Source organism: Hyperoodon ampullatus (assembly GCF_949752795.1).
Source record: "Hyperoodon ampullatus genome assembly, chromosome: 11".
Taxonomy (NCBI): Eukaryota; Metazoa; Chordata; class Mammalia; order Artiodactyla; family Ziphiidae; genus Hyperoodon; species Hyperoodon ampullatus.
In genome coordinates, this window is record NC_136924.1 from 82,616,140 (window position 1) to 82,640,317 (window position 24,178).

Genomic DNA, 24,178 nt, shown 5'->3' on the forward strand with positions numbered 1-24,178 from the left:
TAGCCACTTGGCTTGGTGCAGAGACAGAACATTCTCATCATTGCAGGAAGTTCTGCTGGAAAGCATTGATCGAATCCCTTAACAGTCATAATACGCTGAAAGCCCATATGATGGGTGGTTAAGGGAAGAGATGGAATAGTGGAAGGATGAGAACAGAGGAAAAGGAAGGAGAAAGATTTAGAGAGAAGAGTTCATGGAGAAAGGAGCCTAGATCTACCAGTAGAGTGGCCCCTGAGGACATTTTTAGTCTGTTATATTTGTAAACTTTGGCAGTTAAAATTCCAAAATATGTTAAATACATACTTTAAAAAAATCGGAGATGCAATTCAACAGATAGTTAAGTCTCAGTTGTGTGCCTGGCATTGAGTGAGGGGGGATTCCTAGGTGAACAAAGTGGACACAATTTCCCATCATAAAAATTAGAGTGGGCTTCCCTGGTGGCGCAGTGGTTGAGAGTCCGCCTGCCGATGCAGGGGACACGGGTTCGTGCCCCGGTCCAGGAGGATCCCACATGTTGTGGAGTGGCTAGGCCCGTGAGCCATGGCCGCTGGGCCTGCGCGTCCGGAGCCTGTGCTCCGCAACGGGAGAGGCCACAACAGTGAGAGGCCCACGTACCGCAGAAGAAAAAAAAATTAGAGCAATATTAATCCAATAATTAGAATAAAGTATGACAGTTATTTTGTAGTGGAAAGAATTCTATAGAAATAAGTAGCACAGGGACCCATGTAGCCTAGACAGGGCTTACAAATGTCTCCCCAAGGAAGTGCTGTTAAATAATCTGAGAGAGGAAGGATGAGAGAGGCAGTGGGCAGTAGCAGGGGGTGTTGCAGGCAGACGGCCAGCTGTGAGAAGGGCTGATGTCAAAAAGAAGGACTGAACTAAGTTACACGGGTGGCTGGAGAGAGGAAGAATAGCAAAAGGTGAGCCAGAGAGCCAGGGACAGGTGGGGGAGCTTGCTAAAATATTCTGTCATAAGGATGATGTAAAGCCTGAAGATTTTTCAACCAACAAGAGATATGTTCAGATTTGCATTTTGAGACAATTTCTCTAGTTGACACACTAAGAATGGCTTAATGGGAAGCAAGCCTGTAGGCAGAGGTTACTTGGAAGCTATTTTGTACTAGGATGGCCGTAATATGGCTGGAGAAATGGTGATTGTCATGATATTTGGAGCTAGAATGTAGACGGTGGTGATCACTTGGTTGTGTCTGAAGGATGACACTTATATTTCTAGGGAATTCTAGGGGAAATTCTAGGGATTTCTAGGGGAAACTTCATAGAGTAGGGGTCAGTAACCTACAAGCCAAATCCACTCTGTACTATTTTTGTAAATACAATTTTATGGGAACACAGACATGCCTGCTCTTTTATGTATTGTCTATGGCTGCTTTTGTGATACAGTGACAGATTTGAGTAGTTGCAGCAGAGACCACATGACCCTTGAAGCCTGGAATATTTACTATCTGGCCCTTTAAGAAAATGTTTGCCAACTGGGATAAATGATCATTATCTATAAGGGATTAAGATTTACCAGGGAAGGCTTTAAGTAATTTACATCTGTTACATGTTATGATAATCTATCTCAATCGGCAAACATGAAGTGTTTGCTATTGTCCCATTTTACAGATGAGAAAACCAAGGCAGAGATATGACATTCTCATTCACACCCATAGCTTCAGTGATCACCGCCAGTGACTTATCAAATGTTTACTTCTAATCCAGACTTCTCATTTAAGCTTCAGACAGGCTCAATATCTCTAGCAGGCTTGTATCTCTAACAGCCAGTCTCAGAGGCACCTCAAAACTCAATAGGCCCCAAACCAGACTCCTGCTCACCCCCTCAAACCACATCATCGGGGCTTCCCTGGTGGCGCAGTGGTTAAGAATCGGCCTGCCAATGTAGGAGACATGAGTTCGAGCCCTGGTCCAGGAAGATCCCACATGCCGCGGAGCAACTAAGCCCGTGTACCACAACTACTGAGTCTGCTCTCTAGAGCCCGCGAGCCACAACTACTGAAGCCCATGCACCTAGAGCCCATCCTCTGCAACAAAGAGAAGCCACCACAATGAGAAGCCTACGCACCACAACGAACAGTAGCCCCCACTCACCACAACCAGAGAAAAGCCCACATCGCAGCAACAAAGGCCCAATGCAGCCAAAAAAAAACCCACCTCATCTTTCAGTGTTCCATTTTTCTTGGTGAATATCGCAACCAGAGAAGCAAGCCAGAATCCAGGGAGCCCTCCTAGACCCCTCGCCCGCCCTTGTTTCTTCTCATATCCAATCTGTCTAAAGATTGCTGAAATCTGACTGCTTCTCTCCATCTGCATCACCTACCACCTGCCAAGTCCAGCTTTTTAATAGGATCATCTCACAGGTGGGTTCTGTTAATAGCTTCCTTATAACCCACTCCACCCAGGCCCTCCTCTAATCTCCAAACTGCAGCCAGAGGGCACTTCAAGCCTGTCAACTCCCACCCCCATTCCCTACCAGATCCTAATCTTTTGAACGTTTTTTCTCCTTCTGAGGATTCCTTGGGCCCTTTCATTGAGGTTTTACATTGTTTTATTGTTTTTTGAGTTATTGTTCAGCTAACTGATAGAAATGCAAAATAATTCTTGTCAGTAGACATGCTAATCAATTCTGAAGGTCAGGGTTCAACTAACATCTCTCCTCACTAGGAAGAAGCCAGTTTCATGTCCATTAGCAACTTCCTTTAACAATTCACTAACCCAGTAATGTGTCTGTTCTTTGAACCAGTTTTAACCTGCCTGGTAACTTCATTAAATGAGTTAGATAAACTCTACAAGTTCAGTTTATATCTATATGACAGTCATACTTTTACCTTTTGGGGAAACTTAACCTTTAACTCTCTCTCTAAGGCACTAGATGGTTGGCTCACCTTTGATGGAGCTCCCTCCACATGTCTCTCCTCCAGCCCTGGCTCTCTCTCTTTTATAAGTACCATGTTCCTTTCCTTCTCAAAGATGTCCTTTCTACCTGGAACTCACTTTCATCCCAGACATTCTTCATCCTTTCTTCCTATAGTAAATTTGTTTATCCTCCAGATCTTTGCTCAAGGATTTCTTGCTGGAAAGCCTTTCCAGACCTTTCTGAGTCAGTTACATTCCATCATTCCATCATTAGAGGCTCTTAAAGCACAAGTAGCACTGGCTACATTTGCAATTTCACATTTGTGGGATTAGTTAACACTTTTTTAACACGAATAACATTTTTCTATTTGGCTGGAGGCAATGCATGCTAATAGGATGGAGGTGTGCTCACATTGCATCTCCAGCACTTATTAGCCCACTGCCTGCACAAATGTTACATACTTAATGAATATTTTAGACAGATTTTTGACTGTAAGCACATTACTGCTCAGGAGAGAGGTGGGCTGAAAAAATATGTATTAAGAAGTCATCAGGGCCTCCCTGGTGGCGCAGTGGTTGAGAGTCCGCCTGCCGATGCAGGGGATACGGGTTCGTGCCCCGGTCCGGGAGGATCCCATGTGCCGCGGAGCGGCTGGGCCCGTGAGCCATGGCCGCTGGGCCTGCGGGTCCGGAGCCTGTGCTCCGCAATGGGAGAGGCCACAACAGTGAGAGGCCCGCGTACCGCAAAAAAAAAAAAAAAAAAAAAAAAAAAGAAGTAATCAGCATCTAGATGCAGCCATGAAAATGCACATGAAGGAAATCCATTGGGTTGAGCAAAATGAAGGCTACTAGGAACCTTGTGTAGGTGGAATAATTGGACAAACTCAAATTACAGTCACTCGAAAGGGAAGGAAATTGAAGCAGTTAATACAGATGGCACTTTCTCAGAGTTTGGCTCTGGAGGGGAGGAAGGGTCAGGGTGGCCCTGTAGTAAATCTTTAATAACACCATTCTTGTATTACACATGCTTTCTTGGCTGAAAAGGGAGGATTTACAGGTCACATTTAAAATGGCAAGAAAATTAGAGTTGTATAGGATCTACCTTTAAAACAATAATAGGCCTTCAATGAATAGTACAGTGTAGACATTTATTTTTTTAATTTTTATTTATTTATTCATTTATTATTATTTATTTATTTTTGGCTGCGTTGGGTTTTCGTTGCTGCGTGCGGGCTTTCTCTAGTTGCGGCAAACAGGGGCTACTCTTCGTTGCGTTGCACGGGCTTCTCACTGCGGTGGCTTCTCTTGTTGCGAAGCACGGGCTCTAGGCGCTCGGGCTTCAGTAGTTGCGGCTCGCGGGCTCTAGAGCGCAGGCTCAGTAGTTGTGGTGCACGGGCTTAGTTGCTCTGTGGCATGTGGGATCTTCCCGGACCAGGGATGAAACCCATGTTCGATTCTTAACTACTGCACCACCAGGGATGTCTCAGTGTAGACATTTAAACCAACATTTTGAACGCAAATAAGTTGTCTGTAGCTCTTCAACTAAGGGTTTCTTATTTTTAGGCTTGGGGCAGGAGTCAAAAACTGGCAGCCCTAGAGTATACTTAAACTGTATATCTTCTTTACTTGTTCAATTCAATTTTACATTTCTTTAAAAAGGACTCTGGTTTTCAGTGACATGTGACCTGTCAGGGCTCCACCCCAGCATAAGAGGCTTTTCTATGCCTAGTATGAAAGAGAGAGAGGAAGGGAGAAGTGAATGCAGTTTTCTGAGCAATAAGATTAGAGCTGTATTGTCTTTAGGGCTGTATGAAATCAATTCTAAAAGCAGACTGGATTTAACCGCTTTTACCCAAAATAAACTGCTCTCTCCCCTTCCTAAGATCAAATCAGCACAAGTCACCACTTCCTATTAATTTAAAAGCCCAGAAAGGCTCATAATTTCGGTTGACCTGGCTTCAGGAGCACACAGCAGACAACAGCCATTACAGTCTTCCTTTTCCCTCTTTCTAAATGTTGCCATCACAGGCCTACCTCAAAAAATTGTCAAAGCTGCTTGGTTGGGAACTCGTGGTCTACTTTGCCTGAAAGCGATGAATGGGTTGGGTGGGTAGGTGGGTCTAAGTGGCATCAAGGTCTTTGGGCAGAAACATCTCTTAGGGGATGTGAACCTAGTAGCCCCGTAACACCCCAAGTTACAAATCCGACTTGGGTAGGTGGCGGAAAGAAATCTAAAACCCGGATTCACGTTCTTCTCCTTCAGTTTGCGCGTGGAGGTTGGTGGCAGACAAGAAGCCAGGCACCACTGCCATTCCCGGCTGCAAACTCTCGGGGCAGGAAGCGGGAGGGAAGCAGAAACTGCCTCTTGTGGCAGTTTATTATTGTGGGCTGGTCGAAGGAAAATCTGCCCTAATGTAAATTGATTTCCCCGAGGTTGCCTTCCCTTGGGCGGAGAGGCGTTTCCAGGCCCACCCAGGCGTTGTTTGGTAAATAGGGATGCTTGCTGAGTGCCCGCAGCCAGAAAGGCGCTCCTGCACTCTCGTGCCCTGGAGGCTGGGACTACGGCTTGGGGTTTCCCGACCGAAGGACCACAGTGACCACACAGTTGAAGGTTTCTCCCCCAGGGATGCTGGAGGCGCTGCGCTGTTCCCTGCGCCTGGCCCTGGCCTGGGGCTCCGGGTGTTGGCGGCCGGCTCCGCGCGGTCCTTGCGCTGGAGCTTGGCCGCGCCGCCCGCTTTCGCGTCCAGCCGGGCGCTGCGTGCCGCCGCAGTTCTCCGCAGCCGCGCGCTCCCGGAGCCGCCCCATGGCCAGCCCGCCCCCCGCCGCCGCCGCCGCCGCCGCCGCCGCCGCCCTCGCCCTCGCCCGCCAGGTACCCCGACCCCGGGCGTTCGCGGGCGTAGGGGTGGGGCGGATTGGACCCCGGGTCCCGGAAGCCCACGGGCCCGGCCGGGCGCGCTGCTGCTGTTTCCCGCACCGTCCTGCTTCGCCTTGCACCACCATGCTGTCTCCATCCGGGCGTCTCCTCTTTCCCCAGCCCTGCCCGAAATCTCGAGTCCCAGCCTGGGAATTCCTCGGAGAAGCCCCCGCCAGACAGGTCTAAAGTCCCGCCGCGGACCCGCTCCGGTGCGCGGCGCGGACAGCCACGGGGAGCGTGAGGGTCGCCATGGAAGCCGCTTTGGTGGAGGAGGGGTTGGTGGGGGGAAGCGGAATTTCTGGGCTGCCAGAACTGACAGCCTCATCCTGCGTGCCTTCGCCACCCCAAAATATTTTGACCGCAGCCTTCTGCCTCTTTGGATTCCCTTTCTTCCTCTTTCCCCTAGTGATGTACCAGATTAGGCTTTTTTTTTTTTTAAGGTCTTCACCGTTTCCAGTTCGACCTGTTTCCATTGTGTCCTTAAGTACGTTTAAAATGTACCCCCTAATTCCATGCGGTTTTGTCTTTCACGTGTGGGGTTTAGTGTCCTTGAGCCTGCATCGGAGGACCCTGCCCGTAGAGAAAATGGTTCATGCTGGTTCCCATCCTTTTTCTAGGCTTGCTATTGTGCGCCCGTGATCGACAAGACCACGAGGCTGAGCGCGCCCAGGAGGTTTTTCTATAAATGGCTTAAAGCCCTAGTCTAGACTATTTTCTCGGATAAAAGGGGGAGACAATTACCTTCTTGTTCTTTGCTGGTGAACCCTGGCTCTGTAGGGCGAACCTGGAATTTAACCAGTCTGCCCGAAGCCGGCGGTGGAGGACAAAAACAGCCGCGACCTCCGGCAGGGCAGAAAGAGAAGGGCACCCCCGCAGGACGCTCTCCTTTGGGGCTCGTGCCTGGGTGTTTGATCCTCCTTTTCCTGTTTGCTTGGGGACCGGACCGGAGCGGAGCAAAGGGTGTGATGGTGAGTGATATTGATTACCCCAGACCCCAGGTACCCACCTAGTTTGACTTAATGGATTTAATTCTTCTTTTAAGGACTGCAATAATGGATGCTCCGCGGAATGTACCGGAGAAGGAGGATCAAAAGAGGTGGTGGAGACTTTTAAGGTAAGTTATTTGCCAGAGGCTAAGAGAAACAGCAGTTCAATTGAATACAGCCATTTCTTGTTGAGATTGGGGCAGTTTTCACTGTACGGGTTTATACAGTAATTTAGATAAGCTGCCATGCATTTTAAATTCCACTCTTCCGGGGGAAAAGTGGAGAGCAGTGCAGTACAGATGTGTCTAAAATTACCTGGCAGTTAATTGTTTATTTCATTTCATGAATCATAAAAGGTTTCTTGGAAAGTAACCAGTTCATGAATTTCACCTAGAGGTTTATATGATTATATAATACTTTTAACCCTTCACCCTCTTTGTGGGAAAAGTTAAACTCATGTATTTTGTGTTTAAGCAGCAGCTAACATTTTACACTAAAAGGGGAAAAATGGCTGTATTTCCTTCTTTTCTCTCTGAATTATGGAATTTATATATTAAATAATCTCATACATCACAGAGGAATAGTGAGGAGCAAAAGAGAAAGAATCTTGTAAAGTACTTTAAAAATCATAAATGTAAGGTGTATTATCATTTTCTCTATAATTCATTATCTCCACCTACTCCCGACCCCCCAGACCACGGAGATTTTTGCTTTTTTTTTTTTTTTTGCCTCCCTTCTGCTCTTCTGCTGCCTGTTTCAGTCACTGTCAATTGTCATCCATAGCACAGAGTGTCCTAATGATCTCACATCCTGGCAGGGTTCAGAGAGGGAGTGAAACTTGACTCATCCATTTCACACATACCCTGCTCTTACTATGTGCCAGGGACTGTGCTAGGCATTGGAAATCCAAAGATAAATTTAATAGAAGATCTCTGCTCTCAGGACTTTTTAAAAACCAAAATATAATAGGATATAGTCATAAGTTTGTGAATTTGTTCCTTGTCCTTTAATGTCCTCTATAACCCAACAGTCAGTCTACTCTGCTAGTCTATGAAGACTAAGCTCCTAATATATTTGAGGGACTTAGATGTTGAGATGTGGGTCTTTGAAAGAATGAATGAGTCAAAAAGGGAATTCTACTTCATAATCTCTGAGGGTCATCTTATATAGTAAATTCCTCAAAGGTTATAGATAAATTAAAAATTTCCCCAAAGGCCTTTATACTTTTATACATAGAAGAATTGTTTGCAAAGTGAAGAGTTAATTCATCATGTAAGTAATCTTCTCTTTGTTAATTTAGATTTCAGTTAAGGAGGGGTGTATTGATAGTCTATACTCAGGTATTTGCATATCAAAACGTGAATGGTAATGGTGGTTGTATTCACAGTGCAAATGTGATGAGGTAAACGAAAAATGAAATTGATAATTTGGGGGAGAAAAATGGCGGGTTTTACAGGATCGTGTTGGCTTTGGACATATTCTATCTCCCTTTTGATCAACTCCATTTATAACTTTTAAATTGCCTTTTGGGTCTCTCATGGGTAGTTTTCACATTGCATCTCTTCCCCCATTTTGATACAGTCATTTTAACGTGAGGAAACCGTTTTCCAAGAGTCCAGTAATGAGATGCCTTATTACTGGGAAATCCTTCAGAATCTTTCTGTGGACTCCAGGGTTGTCTTTGTTTCAAGGTCAGCTGTCTGTTTCTTCCCAGACCCCCTGTTTCCACAGAATGTGCCGCTCCAAAAGCCCTAATTTACTCCTATTCGTACCTCCTTAGATTTTTAGAAAGTGTCTGTAAATGATAATGTAGCACCCATGGCTTTCCAAATAGAGCAAGACAAACGCACTTGTTTTAGAACAAAGTTATGCAACATCTGATACAGTTGTAATGCAGAGATAGCCTTTGAATGTTTAAGTGCCAGTTCAGAGAAGTACTGATGCCATGTTGGATGTTGCCTGAATGCCGGCTAATACAGCCCTCAGGTGCTCTCAATCCAGTTGCAATAGCCTGCTGTGGCTTCCCCATCTCAGACCAAATGGTTCCCCAACCACACATTTTGAGTCAAGAAGTTGTTGTTTTTAGTATGCCCTGTTTTTGTCAATATTTCTTGCCATTTCACAATCCAGTCTTTGTGGCCTTCCAAATTCTTCCACAAGTATATGGTATCCTGACTTTGAAGTCATCAGAGACCATTGGAGCATCAGAAAGAGACAGATTAATGATGCAGGATAAAGTATCATTTTACAAGTACTGTTATTTTTATCCATCTTTAGAAAGGAAATATAGAAAAAGAAAATGGTTTTTAAAGAACACTGATGAAAATTTTTTATGAAATTTGTTTCTTTTACACCAGTACTCTTTCCCCTTGGAACTGCACTTCATATCTACTAAAAACAGTCACGCACCTTCAATGCATATTTGTTTACTTTTGAATTTCATTCAACTGTATCACCTAATTGTTCAGATTTAGTATTCTTAGGTCATTTCTTTATGCACTCAGGTTAAAAGCTGTTATTTTTAGTTTCCAGAATTGCAGGAATTTTTGTCAAATGAAGGAAAATTGAAGTTGTTTTTTTTTCATTTTTTTAATACTTAAAAAATATATATTTATTTATTTATTTAGGCTGCGGTGGGTCTTCATTGCTGCACACGGGCTTTCTCTAGTTGCGGCGAGCGGGAGCTACTCTTCGTTGCAGTGTGCGGGCTTCTCGTTGCGGTGGCTTCTCTTTTTGTGGAACATGGGCTCTAGGCACGTGGGCTTCAGTAGTTGAGTTTATCAGTCTGCTCTCATATCTAGAGCGCAGACTCAGTAATTGTGGCTCACGGGCTTAGTTGCTCCGTGGCATGTGGGATCTTCCCGGACCAGGGCCGAACCCATGTACCCTGCATTGACAGGCAGATTCTTAACCACTGCGCCTCCAGGGAAGTCCCAAAAATTGGAGTTCTTAATGAAATTCTGAAGCCACCTAATAGTGCGTTACTTTGAAAAGCTGCATGTAGGGGCAATCCTCATGAACAAATCAGAAAATTAGAGGGTCGCAATTCACATCATTAAGAAATTACATGTCTTACAAGAGGATGTCGTAGTTTACTGAAATGGAACTAATACCTAGTAATATAATCACTTATATTCGATTTCTAGAAACTTAACTAGTATTAACAAGTTACTATTACAATAGCACTAAGTTGAGCATAAAAACTAAGTTGAGCAAAAAAAATAAAAAAGGCTTTGCCATTAACTAACCTGATCTCAGGGCAAGAGGGTCCTACCCACTATGGGTGGTCTTAGAGGTATTTTAAAGAGAGGATTCAGAAAAGTAAAAAAATATATACTAGGCCTTGATCATTTTTCAAGTTGGCTGTCTAAGGGTTTGGAATAACAACAACAACAAAAAGGTGTTTTATGAATTATAGTAGTACAAGTTTTTGTTTTCAGTTTTGTTTTTACACAGTCTGTTATGTTGAGATATCCAAAACCCTGAAGATAAATCCAGGTTTAGTGAAGTTTAGAACAGAATTAATCGGACATATTTGCTATGATACTGTGCTAAATGAGAGTTAGGCCAAAATGATAAAGAGAAATGACTCCCATTCCCAATTGTTTAAATCAATCTAAAGGATTTTATAGAGGAAATCAAGCATTTTGGAGAGTGAGCTGTCTATCTGGAGGGGTTGCATGAGCAATAGGTAAGGCAAGTGTTAGGCAGTTGGAAAGCTGAGGATACCCCAGACTGCTGGGCTGGGTGAGGGTACTAGTTTCAACATTTACTGCTGGAGGAAGAAAGGAGGGAGTTGGGATAAACTGGAGGCACCTCATGTTCTGCTTTACAAGTGGAAGAAATAATGGAGAAAAAGAGGTGAGGGTGGGAAAACATCTGTAGCCAAGTTTTAGTCTTTCTGTCTCTTCCCATGTTAGACAAGAATATGTAAGTGTTCAGGCACTAGGCTAATGTGTACCGCAAATACAGCCCCAGACACGTTCCTTGTTTACAGAACTCTGATTTTGTTTGCAGTTCTCCAACCGGCCCTGGATGACAAACCTGCCTTCCCAGCCTCCCTTCTAGCTAGAGAGATCACTATGACACATTTCTAACCAATAAGGCATAGGGAATTTCTGGGAAATTTTTGCTTTTGCCATCAAAGGGAACAGATTTGTCTGGTATTGTCCTTTTCCTCCCCTTTCTTTGGACTTTGATTAGATCATTAACACTGAAGCTACAGCTAGAGCTGTAGCAGCCTTCTTTTGACCCAGAGGAGACGGCCAAGAAAATCACAGAACCTTGACATTAAGGGGTACTGGCAGTCCTGGCTCCTCCAGACTTGTTATGAGAAAACCAGCTCCTGTTTGGTTTTTATTTACTTGCAGCTGAATGCATTGATTGGTAAATGATAAAAGGTTTATGCATAACATTAGTGAGAGGTAGAATTGTAAAAGGAAGTTAGTGCCTTGCTTGGGATCCTTGATTTTGGGGTTAAAATATTTGGACTTGAGTCTGTAGCCATTTAGCTGTTCATGGACTTTTTTTTTTTTTTTTTTTTTTTTTTTTTGCGGTACGCGGGCCTCTCACTGTTGTGGCCTCTCCCATTGCGGAGCACAGGCTCCGGACGCGCAGGCTCAATGGCCATGGCTCACGGGCCCAGCCGCTCCGCGGCATGTGGGAACTTCCCAGACCGGGGCACGAACCCGTGTCCCCTGCATCGGCAGGCAGACTCCCAACCACTGCGCCACCAGGGAAGCCCTGTTCATGGACTTTTGAAGGTAATGATTAAACATGTGATACTTGAAAGTAAAAGTGTCTTAATTCAGTGATCGATATGGGAAGCAGGGTTGGAAGAATGTTGTGAGAATGATAAGCTCAAAAGTAATGAACATGCAAAGAAAATAGAGGAAAAATACACAATGAATATGCTAGCAGAGGTCATCTCTGGGAAGTGGATATGTAGTTGCCAGGTAAAAGATGGAGATTTTTACTTTTCATTTTTCTTTACTTCTTACAGTAGAATTTTTTGAATAAATTAAGGATTCCTTATTAAGTCTGGGCTTATTAAGTCTGGGCTTCCCTGGTGGCGCAGTGGTTGAGAGTCTGCCTGCCGATGCAGGGGACATGGGTTCGTGCCCTGGTCCAGGAAGATCACACATGCCGCGGAGCAGCTAGGCCCGTGAGCCGTGGCCGCTGAGCCTGCACGTCCGGAGCCTGTGCTCCACAACGGGAGAGGCCACAACAATGAGAGGCCTGCATACCGCAAAAAAAAAAAAAAAAAAGAAGAAGTCAAAAGTAGAAAGTAATATGAATATCAGAAATAGGGACCCAGTTTTGAAGGAAATATTATGTGTTCCATTTTAGACATGTTCAGTTTGAGATTACCAAGTTCATATGATTGCAAGAGAGTAAGTGGCTTTTGGTAAGCATTCACAAATCTGTGAGATTTGAACCTCTGTCACTGGTTCTCAGCCTTTCTTGTGCGTTGGCATCTCTTGGAGAGCTTGAAACCAAAACTGATGTGGAGCCCCACTCCTGAGTTTCTTTTGCGCTGATCTTAGGTAGGGCATGGGCATTGATATTTTTATTTTAAAAAAAAAATCCTCCCAGCTAAATCAACTCAGCAGCCAATGTTGGGAACCATTGCTGTTCAAGTTGATGAAATCTTCAGGGGAGATGGTGTGGTGTGGTTCTCAGCCCTGACTGCACAGTTGGAATCCACTTGGGTAAACTTAAACAAACAAGCACCCCCCTGCTCCATCCTTCTGGGATTCTGGAATGGGGTCCAGTTTAATGTTTTTTAAAAACCTCCATGGTTGAATCCAATGTTTGGCCAGGGTCGAGAACAAAGATGCCAAGGGGGGAAGTGTAGAGGCTCAAGGAAAAAGCTCAACATTACCCAGATTCTCTTATTTTTCCACCATTTAAACTCTCCTCCTTCCTCCAACTTTGCTCTTCCATACTTAATAAAAACAGCAAGAAATTAAAGCATGGTAGCCTGGCTGTAGTATTATCCTTCAAATTACCTGGAATGGAGAGAGAAACTGGGTTTACCTTAACTGCCAGCAGTGTCTGTGGTACAGGTCCCAGGGGAAGAAAGAAGATGACGTACAATCTTGGTTACACAGAGCCAGAGCTCATGGAGAATTGGAATGTCGGTCAGTATACAATGGAGTAAGTGGTTCTCTCAGCCCCTCCCTTTCCTGCATCCCCACCATACTGGCTCTTTGCTGTTTCCTGTACATGCCAAGTGTGTTCCCACCTCAGGGCCTTTGCACTTGCTCCCTCTGCCTGAAAGACTGCCCCTAGGTATCTAAATGACCTACCCTCTTCATTCAAGTTTCTGCTCAAATGTCACCTCATCAGGGAGGCCTTCCCTAACGCTTCTATCTAAAATAATCCTTCTCTTTCCCACTCTATCCTTTCAAGCTGCTTTCATTTTCTTCATAGCACTAATCACCTCCTGACATCTATTTATCCATTTATTTCTTTATACTGTTTTTACCCCTCGCTAAGAGAAGAGGACTCCCCTGAGTTTCTTTGTGCCTATAGCAATACAGGTACATAGTAGCTCAAAAACTGTTAGGTTAAAAAAAATTGTTAATATGTTGCTGAATTGATCAACCAGACCTGTGCCAGGGTCCTAGCCTGGGCCAAGACCCCAGTTTCCCCCAGGGAGGTTCTTTTTCCAATCAGATTGTGCAGCCAATAACAAAACCAATGGTGAGACTGGAGCAGCAGAAGCTTTATTCAGTGGTTAAAGAATGGAGAAGTGGGAACCTAGTTCATTAATCAACTTCTCAACCCAAGTTGGGCTGGTTGTATAGGAGGGTCAAGGTAAAAGGGAGGGAATTGGAAAGAGTGGGAGGAATATTCATGAGTTATATGAGAACAGGGGTGTGATTTGAACCCAGAACTGATGCAGCTCTCCTTTTCAGTCCTTGTACGTGCTTTTCCGGTTGTTGTCATGGCAATCGTCAGCTGTCATGGTGCTTGTGAGGGTGGCATTTAGCTAACGTATTACAGCGTATAATGAGGCCCAAGGTCTAGTGGAAGTCTCATCTTCCTCCATCTTGGGCCTACTTGGTTCTAATCAGTTTTTGTTTTTTTCTTTCAGCTTCGTCCTGAAACTTAGATGAGTTTCTATTGGTTTCTATTCAAGGGAGGGGAAGGGGTATGATTCTGGGGCAACAACCTTGGTAACAGAATGAATGAATAACACTTGTTCACAGAGGCTACCACCTGTCTTTGGCTGGCGGCAAGTGTGCCTGAGAAGGAAGGCTGAGCCCTTGCATCTTGGTATCTGCTGTGCTTGTTTAGTGCAGTGCCTGAGCCACTGTGCTGGTGCAGTGTTCACTGAGTGAATAAAAAGGCAAAATACTAAGGATAATAAAGCAAGTGAGGAAGGAAGAAGGGTGAGGGAAGGAAAAAATGAAAAGAATCACCCTACAGTTTGATATGAGGCAAATGCATAGTCTTGTTTTTAAAATATTCTATGCAGATTGTTGTTGGAATAAAGTTGTATATATTCCATTGCCTATTGGTTTCATGGCAGGTAGGGTTACTGGAAAGCCTAGAAATCCTGAAAGGTAGATGGACCCTGTGTGGTTTGCTTCTTGTTGATTAGCTAATGATAGAATTGTTTGTTTTTTCCACATCTTTATTGGAGTATAAATGCTTTACAATCTTGTGTTAGTTTCTGCTGTACAACAAAGTGAATCAGCTATGTGTATACATATATCCCCATATCCCCTCCCTTTTTCGTCTCCCTTCCACCCTCCCTATCCCACCCCCCTAGGTGGTCACAAAGCACCAAGATGATCTCCTTGTGCTGTGCAGCTACTTCCCACTAGCCATCCATTTTACGTTCGGTAGTGTATATATGTCAACGCGACTCTTCCACTTCATCCCAACTTCCCCTTCCCCACTCCCTGTGCCCTCAAGTCCGTTCTCTATGTCTGCGTCTTTATTCCTGCCCTGTCACTAGGTTCATCAGTACTGCTTTTTTAAATTCCATATATATGCATTAGCATACGGTATTTGTTTTTCTCTTTCTGACTTACTTCACTCTGACAGATTCTAGGTCCATCCACCTCACTACAAATAACTCAATTTTGTTTCTTTTTATGGCTGAGTAATATTCCATTGTATATATGTGCCACATCCTCTTTATCCATTCATCTGTTGATGGACACTTAGGTTGCTTCCATGTCCTGGCTATTGTAAATAGAGCTGCAATGAACATTGTGGTACATGACTTTTTTTGAATTATGGTTTTCTCAGGGTATATGCCCAATAGTGGGATTGCTGGGTCATATGGTAGTTCTATTTTTAGTTTTTGAAGGAACCTCCATACTGTTCTCCATAGTGGCGGTATCAATTTACATTCCCACTAACAGTGCAAGACGGTTCCCTTTTCTCCACACCCTCTCCAGCATTTATTGTTTATAGATTTTTTGATGATGGCCATTCTGACTGGTGTGAGGTGATAACCCATTGTAGTTTTGACTTGCATTTTTGTGGTTTTGATTTGCGTCATTGTGGTTTTGATTTGCATTTCTCTAATGATTAGTGATGTTGAGCATCATTTCATGTATTTGTTGGCCATCTGTATGTCTTCTTTGGTAATGATAGAATTGTTTAGCTAATATTAGAAATAGCAGGTGGAGGAATTCCCTGGTGGTCCAGTTAGGACTCCACACTTTTATTCCCGGGGCCTGGGTTTGAACCCTGGTTGGGGAACCAAGATCCCGCAAGCTGTGGGGTATGGCCACAAAAAAAAAAAAAGAGAAAGAAATAGCAGATGGGAGGTTGAACTTTATCTTACTTTTGAAGAACCATGCAAATTATTGGTTTTGTCATTGGGAAAAAAAAAAAAGGTAAGGTCTGTTGCCTTTGCAATATTTCAGATGTATCCAGAATTCAGGGATAAAAAACTCACCCCTTCTACTCTCTCTGCTACCTTTTCACCTACTTTCATCTTTCTGCTTTTGTTTTGTATCTTACTACTCTCCCGTTATTAAGAAACTTTTATTAATAGTGTTAATAGGTAAAATTTTGCATTAAGTTTGTCTTGCTATATTGATATAGTTCCAGATTTTTCTTAGCCCAGGATCCCCCCAGCCACTTTTTCAAAAAAGCTAACTAAAGCAAAAGCACAAGTACTTCCTTGTGGAAGAATACTGTGAAACCATTCATGTAATAAAAAGTTTATGTTAGAATTTCACTCACTTTAAATCCTGGCCATCTTCTGTGAATGAGTCTGTCATTCATTACGGAGTGCATCTGCAATCAACCAAAGTTATTTTCAGCATTTAAGAAAACTTTACTGCTGTGTGTGCCGGGCACTGTGCTAGGGCTGGAGATTTAACTGCAAATAAGCCAGAGTTCTTATCTAAACAGTCTAGAAAGATTGGCAAGCTTTTTTTTTTTTTTTTTTTTTTTTTTTGTACGCGGGCCTCTCACTGTTGTGGCCTCTCCCGTTGTGGAGCACAGGCTCCGGACGCGCAAGCTCAGCAGCACGTGGGATCTCCCTGGACCGGGGCACGAACCCGTGTCCCTTGCATTGGCAGGCGGACTCGCAACCACTGCGCCACCAGGAAAGCCCTTGGCAAGCTTTTTGAATGGGCCAGATAAATATTTTTGGCTTGAGGGTCATCAGGTTTCTGTCACAGCTAATGGACCATTAGGTGAAATCAGGTGAAATTTGCCCAACATCCTACCTAGTCTAGAGGATAAGGGGAGAGAAATGGAATTCAAAGATCAAAACAATTTAGCTGGAATAAATTTATTTTCTTGCACTTAGTAAAGAGTTGTAGGTTAACTTACTTGGATTAAATACCGATAGAAGAAATTTTTCCCCCAAATTTTGCATTTTACTGGCATATTCCAAAGTAGCGTTACTAGACTGGCCTGAAAATTACAGTAATATGTGGTCCTTAATGCCTTATACTTCATTGTAATGTGACCTTTCTGGTTGTTTTGAAATAAATAACATTTTAATGTTATTTGGCAGCCTGAATGGGAGGGGAGTTTGGGGGAGAACGGATACATGCATATGTATGGCTGAGTTCCTCTACTGTGCACCTGAAACTACCACAACATTGTTAATCGGCTATACTCCAAGATAAAATAAAAAGTTAAACAAAAAATAAATAAATAACATTTTTAGCCTAAATGTTTTTCTAAAAATAACTGAGTATCATTCATAATATATCAAATGACTAAAGCAGCTATAAAGCAGTGAATTAATCAGAAGTAATTAGATTATTTGAAAAAATAATGATCAGAGCTGGTGATACGAAGTGAAATTCTGTATTTGATTTTGGGGGGAAATGACTACTTTTGTGTATAGAAAGAAGTGGAGTCTGATCTTCCTTAGAACCTATTAACAGCTTGAACTTGTCCTTGGTTAATTTTGTTTTTAAGTGGTCTAAAAGCTCCTTCCCCTGTGGTTTTTGTCAGCCTTCTACCGCTATTGTAAAGTTAGTGATGCTATTGTCTATGATCCGGATGCTTACGTGTTGGCCATTTGTAATAGGCAGACCGGCTGTGGAGAGCTGGTGAAATGGGGCTGTGTGAAGTTGTTTCCTATTACTCTTATTTATCTTTCTTTGAATAAGGGGTCCTTTGTTCACTGTTTCCTCAATACAGAATAGAGGATTTATATCTTAGTGTTCAATCTCTACTTCTGTTTTCAACGAGGAAAACATTTGCTTCACTCTGCTTGCTGCCTGTCCCCTACGATGCACCCGGAGGGTTTTGGAAGGCTTCTGCCAAGAATTCTTTGGGGGAGCTGGAGTATAACCATCCCAAGAGCTTCAGTTCTTAATGACATTCTTTTTAGTTTAACAAGTCATTGTGAGTGTTGCTGTTTTCATTCTAAGACCCCTCTTCTTTCTCGAATGATCCACATGGGTTCTATGGTGGGAGTGAAGAAGAGATATGTTCTTTTAGCGACATTTAACTCCATCTACTCTTTTGTCCCTGTTTCTAAATGCCACTGAATTTTGGTTCTGATATTTGTTTGGCAGTATACATTGCAGAGATTTTTTTTTTTTTTTTTTTTTTGCTGTGCCCTGTGGCTTCTGGATCTTAGCTCCCTGACCTAACCACTGGACCGCCAGGGAATTCCCTACATTGCAGAGATTTTAAACAACAGTCCAAATTCTGGATGCAGGCATGATCTGCTTCTCTCACACAGTGTTGTTAAGTTTCTGCGTTAGTTGCCAACATTTAAAAGTCAAATGATTTCACTTTCTAACAGCCAGTGACTTAAATTGTATCTGTCTTTTTACCTCCTGTCTCATCTAGCGGGTGGATGTTGTTACTTTTCTTTAATGGTGCTGATTTTCTTCCCCAGGCTAAAGATCTAATAATCACACCAGCCACCGTTTTAAAGGAAAAACCAGACCCCAATACTCTGGTTTTTGGAACGGTTTTTACGGATCACATGTTAACAGTGGAGTGGTCCTTGGAGTTTGGATGGGAGAAACCACACATCAAGCCTCTTCAAAACCTGTCATTGCATCCAGGTTCGTCGGCTTTCCACTATGCAGTGGAAGTAAGTACTTGGGAATTAATGATGGCGACATACTTGGTCTTCACTGGGGTTACTAATAGCTCCCCCGCTCAAATAGCTTTAGGGCAGCAGGGCTTTACCATATTAACTAGAGGCAATCATAAATGGCCTGTAAACAGTTGTATCGAGGGTAAGTCTTAAGAACTAAATTTTCAGTTAATCTTGAATTTTTAAAAATCTCAATTAAAAAATCATGTAGGTGGTAAGCATGCTGTAGGGTATACAGAAATGAAAATATAATGTGCATATAATGTGCACATGAACTTGTAACATTGGCTTATAATATTATTTAAAAACTTACTTAGAGCAAATGGGAATGACAGTTGACAAGAAAATTAGCAACCAAAAAGCCTGTACTGTTAATATTTCACTAAATCACCTCTCTTAGATCTTCTAATGATTGAGAAAGGGTCATTGAGTACAATATTATATTTAGATTTTAATGCTAACTGCATGGTTTTCTGACAGCAATAACTTGTAGTTAGGCATGTTAAGGGACATATAATTAAATGTCATTCTTCAGGCACGAGTGGGATAATTATAAGTATAAAATATTAAATAGTTAGAGGGTGCTTTTCTGGTCCTTCTCAGGATACACACTTAGCCAAATACACAATACACTCCCCATTCCCTTGACCCCAGTATATTCTACTCTTTTTTAATGTGTTGAATGTCTTTCCTAGAATATTGGGGTATAGAAATGAAGCAGTGGCCTACTTACTAGGAGACTAAAAGGTGGTGATAGTAAATATTCAGAATGATAATGATAAAATAACTACATTTGTTTATTGAGATCCTGCAATATGCCCTGTACCTAGGTATCTTATACGGGTCATTTCATTTAATTGTTTTAAGTGAAAAAGCGTATGGTTAATTATTCAGGTTCCGGAGTCAAACTTCCTGGGCTCAAAGCCTGACTGTGGTCATATTATTTTAATCCAAAAGTGAACGTACAAATAATCTCCTTGGACATCTTTCTCCTCCACTCATCAGCCCTATTGATTTTAGAATCCTACTGATTTTATTTTTAGAGCTACAATTACATGTGGTTTCGTTGATTTCAAAAGTATTTTTTGATAAATATGTGAAGATTTCAAAGAGTGAAGGAGAGACATGTGAAGTGTGAGTAGGGAACCTGGATGAAAGAAAATGCAATTTTATAACAGTTACTTCATTTTTCAGGTTGAGATAAATATTTAGTGAGCTAAAACGTAATTTGAAAAAATGGACAACATGTACTATTTAATGAATACTTATAAATGAGTGCCCACGTAGCTACCCCACCCGAGTAAGGAAATAAACCTAGACCCTTTGAGCATCCCAGAAGCCTTCTCGTGTCCCTTCCACATCATAAACCCTGTATCTTCTGGCACTCGTTATTCTTACTTTTGTGGTAACTTTTCTTTGCTTTTCTTTTTGGATTGTATGTATCTCTAACACTACGGTTTTGCTTCTTTCTGAACTTTGCATAAGTGGAATTATAGTGTGCGTGTGTGTGCGCGCGCGCCCGTGAGCCTATTGGAGCTCAGTGTTATGTGAGCTCTAAGCATCCAGGACCAACCCTAATATCTGTGGTTCCTGGGACAAATCTACAAGCAGAGGCACCCCGAAGTCCACCCTCTATCTCTTTCTATCCTGGCTCCATCCTGTACCACAGGGGGTGTCGCACACACACGTAGATGCCCACACCACCTGCAAACAGATGACCCTTGGCCATCCCTTGGACTTAGATGTGGACCTCCTAGTAGTCCTGTCTGTTCTTAAGAGGATGAAACCAAGGAGGCCCACTGAGGCCCTGAAAATAGGATCAGGGCCATTTGGGTAGGGAATTCTAGGGAACTGAGTACTTGGAGTCTGTCTAGAAAAAGGATTCAGCCAACTACTTGCTCCAAGGGGGTCACAGCTGGAGAAAGACAGGGGTGAGAGGCCCTCTAAAGTGTGAGGCTCAGGGCAGAGGCCCAGGTTATCTGGGTCAAAGAGTGATAGGTACCACATCATATGCTCCTTGTAGCAATAGTATTCCGTTATGTGAATATATTCAGTCTATTGTTGACATGCACTTGTGTGGTTTCCTTTTCTGTGAACATTCTTGTACATAGTATGCTGGTGTGCTTGTATACGTGTTTCTTTAAGTCAGCAGTTCTCAAAGTGTGGTCCACAGACCCCTGGGCTCCCCATGTTTCTTTAAGTCAGCAGTTCTCAGAGTGTGGTCCACAGACCCCTGGGCTCCCCTTTCAAGAGATCGCCAAGGTTAAAACTCTTCACAATAATACCAAGGTATTATTTTTCTTGTGTTGACATTTGTACTAGGTAACACTCTGCCACCCAACCTCTGTTAGTCATTATATTGTTTACTGGCATGCATTACAGTATAAAAAGAACGTCAGTTTTACCTAGGAATGTTCTTGATGAAGCATAATAACAATTAATTTTATTAAATCTTGACTCGAGTCAACATTTTAATATTCTGTGTGAGAAAACCGCAATTTCACATAAACCTCTAATGTCATACTGAAGTGCTAAAGTTGTCTCAAGGGAAAGGAATTGTATGATTGTTTTTGCATAGTGAGCTGAACTGGTTGGTTTTTCCATCTTCTACCACTTTTATTTGAAAGAACAAAGAAAAGTTACTCAAACTCAGGTGCGTGGCAGATTTTTTTTTCTTTTTTTTTTTTAAATAGAGCTTTTTTTCCTCTTTATTTATTTATTTATTTATTGGCTGTGTTGGGTCTTCGCTGCTGCACTTGGGCTTTTTTGTCTATTTTGCCGTGAGCGGGGGCTACCCTTCGTGCGGTGCCCGGCCTTCTCATTGCGGTGGCTTCTCTCGTTGCAGAGTACTGGCTCTAGGCGTGCGGGCTTCAGTAGTTGTGGCACGTGGGCTTCAGTAGTTATGGCTCGCGGGCTCTAGAGTGCAGGCTCAGTAGTTGTGGTGCACAGGCTTAGTTGCTCCGTGGCATGCGGGATCTTCCCGGAGCAGATATCAAACCCGTGTACGCTGCATTGGCAGGCGGATTCTTAACCACTGCACCACCAGGGAAGCTGGCAGATGTTTTTTTGAAAATGAACGAAATGAGTCTGTCACTTCAAACAAAACAGTGGACTCTGTTGCCTGTGACAAAATTCTAGCTCTCAAGTGAAAAATCGGAATTTTGGAAAACTTGTTTCCACCACTGTGAGCTTGACCCTTTCTGCTATAAAAGAGGTTTTATTTTCTGTGATATTGGTGGTGATATTAAAAGGAGTTACCCTTTGGAAGATCTGTGTAACTCAGGGAACCCAACGTTTTTCCAAATGAGTGTTACATGATATTTCAAATTTATGTATGAGTAAAGATTTATTCAAAATGCGGGGCTTCCCTGGCGGTCCAGTGGTTAAGACTCCGTGCTTCCACTGCAGGGTGTGTGGGTTCGATTCGATCCCTGGTCGGAGAACTGAGATCCGCATGCCTCACAGCACGGCCAAAAAATTAAAAGATTCAAAAAACAAAAACAAAACTGAAGCACATTTTAAAATGAAAAGAAAAGTAAAGATTTATTGAAAGTGCAAGATAGATTATGATGACTTTTTGATGTGTTAATTTGCTTATTCTGAACCACAGTCCCCGGAATAACATTTTTCATCTGCTGGGGATGGACTACAAGGACATTCTCTGTGAACACTGAAGGACATAGGAAGGCAGTGGCGGTTTTGTTGCGTACACACGCCTTCTTCTAGTTATTCAGTCACACACTAATTTAGGTGCTGTTTGAAGGAATTTTGCAGATGGGGTTAAAGTCCCTAATTAGTTGATTTGAAGTGGATCACAAGGGAGATTATTCTGGGTGAGCCTGACCTCAGGACTTCCATGCAGCAGCTAGGCCTACACATGCACTCAGTCTCTTCCGCTGTCCCTCCTTCCTGACTCACTTGCAGATGGGCTGCAGCCCACACACTTCCTGGGTCCAGCCTGCTTGTGATCTTCTCCTTCTCACAGCCTGTCCTACAGATTTTGGACTTTACTTAGCCAGCCTCCACAAATGCGTTGGGCAGTTCCTTCTAATATTTCTGGAAGTGTTATGCATATTTCTTTTTTCATTTTTTAAAAATAAATGTATGTATTTATTTTTGGCTGCGTTGGGTCTTGGCGTTGCTGCGCGTGGGCTTTCTCTAATGGCTTCTTGTTGCGGAGCATGGGCTCTGGGAGCGCAGGCTTCAGTAGTTGTTACACACGGACTTAGTAGTTGTGGCTCACGGGCTCTAGAGCGCAGGCTCAGTAGTTGTGGTGCACGGGCTTAGTTGCTCCGCGGCACGTGGGATCTTCCCAGACCAGGGATCGAACCTGTGTCCCCTGCGTTGGCAGGTGGATTCTTAACCACTGTGCCACCAGGGAAGTCCCTGTTGTATGTATTTCTACTGGTTCTCTTTCTTCTCAGTTGAACTCTGACTGACAGACCATTGAATTTTAAGAAATTAACAGTATGAAAACCTCATTGATGGGGTTTGATTCCACAGTGTAACTAACCTTTAAGGGACTGCCACTTGTCAAGTTTTGGAGGAGTATCAGAGAAGAATATCCATAATTATCTGAAAAGGTTATCAAAAATACTTCTTTTCTCAACCACATATCTATATGAGACTGGGTTTTCTTTGTGTACTTCAACCAAAACAACATTGCAAGAGATTGAATGCAAAAGCAGATATGAGAATCCAGTTGTCTTTCGTTAAGCCAAATATTAAAGATTTGCAATAATTTAAAACAATGCCATACTTAACATTAATTCTCTTGGAAAATATAGATAATTTTAATGAAAATATTTTAACATGTCATAGTTTATTGTTAATAAATAAATAAATTTAAAATTTCTCACTACTGATAATGGTAAATATTGATAGAATTACCTTATAAATAAAAGCTCTTTGGGACCTTTATAATTTTTAAGAGTGTAAAGACATCCTGATACCAAAAAATTTGAGAAATGCTCCTTAAGGGTCTAGGAATATGCTGCTGGTATTGGATGTTAACTTCATTTTTACACAAAAAGGGTAACTATTTTCCATAGTGATTTTACCAGTTTTTATACCCACCAGCCATGAATTAGCAACCACATTCAACCATGACTCATCAACCTTGCCAACTCTTAGTATAACCTGATTTTAAATTTTTAGCCAGTTTAATGCAATGGCATATTATTGTGATGTTTATTTCAATGGATATCTCTTTATTTGAAGTCCCTGCTTGTTTCCATCTTTTGCTCACTATTGTGTTCCCTTTCTTTTTGATCTGTAGAAGTACTTTATATATTTTAGATATGGGTCCTTTATCAGTTATATGTGTTTTAAGTATCTTTTTCAACACGCTTTTTATTCTCTCCAGAGTTGTTTTTTTTTTTTTTTTTTTTGCGGTACGCGGGCCTCTCACTGTTGTGGCCTCTCCCGTTGCGGAGCACAGGCTCCGGATGCGCAGGCTCAGCGGCCATGGCCCATGGACCCAGCTGCTCCGTGGCATGCGGGATCCTCCCAGACCTGGGCACAAACCCGTGTCCCCCGCATTGGCAGGCGGACTCCCAACCACCGCGCCAACAGGGAAGTCCCCAGAATTTTTTGATGACAAGAAATACATTTAAATTTTAAAAAGTTGAATTTATCAATCTTTGCTTTATGTTTGGTCCTTTTGTGTCTTGCTTAAAGACTCTTTTTCTATTCCTAGATTATGAAGACATCTACCTATATTATTGATTTTGTCTTTCACAGTTAGGGCTTTAGTTTCAGAAGTTGATTTTTGTATGAAGTAGGAGTCCAATTTTTTTTTTCCCCTGCAGATACCCAATTGTCCCAGCACCATTAAAAAGACTGTTCTTT

At 42.6% G+C, this 24,178-nt stretch overlaps 1 protein-coding gene across 11 annotated transcripts in view; it reads left to right on the forward strand.

The window, feature by feature from the left end:
• Window positions 1-5,500: 5,500 nt before the first annotated feature.
• BCAT1 (branched chain amino acid transaminase 1) overlaps window positions 5,501-24,178 on the forward strand; it is a gene marked incomplete at both ends in the record, with an annotated part of 63,838 nt that continues 45,160 nt past the window's right edge. For 3 of the 11 annotated variants that reach the window (XM_079714630.1, XM_079714624.1, XM_079714623.1), the window contains 2 exons: window positions 6,834-6,902; window positions 18,122-18,322. In XM_079714630.1, the coding sequence (XP_079570756.1) occupies window positions 18,212-18,322 (111 nt within the window). Of the gene's footprint in view, window positions 5,744-5,995; window positions 6,032-6,352; window positions 6,416-6,830; window positions 6,903-18,121; window positions 18,323-24,178 lie in introns of those variants that run through there. The other 8 variants (XM_079714627.1, XM_079714632.1, XM_079714631.1 and 5 more) reach the window with 6 other exon arrangements.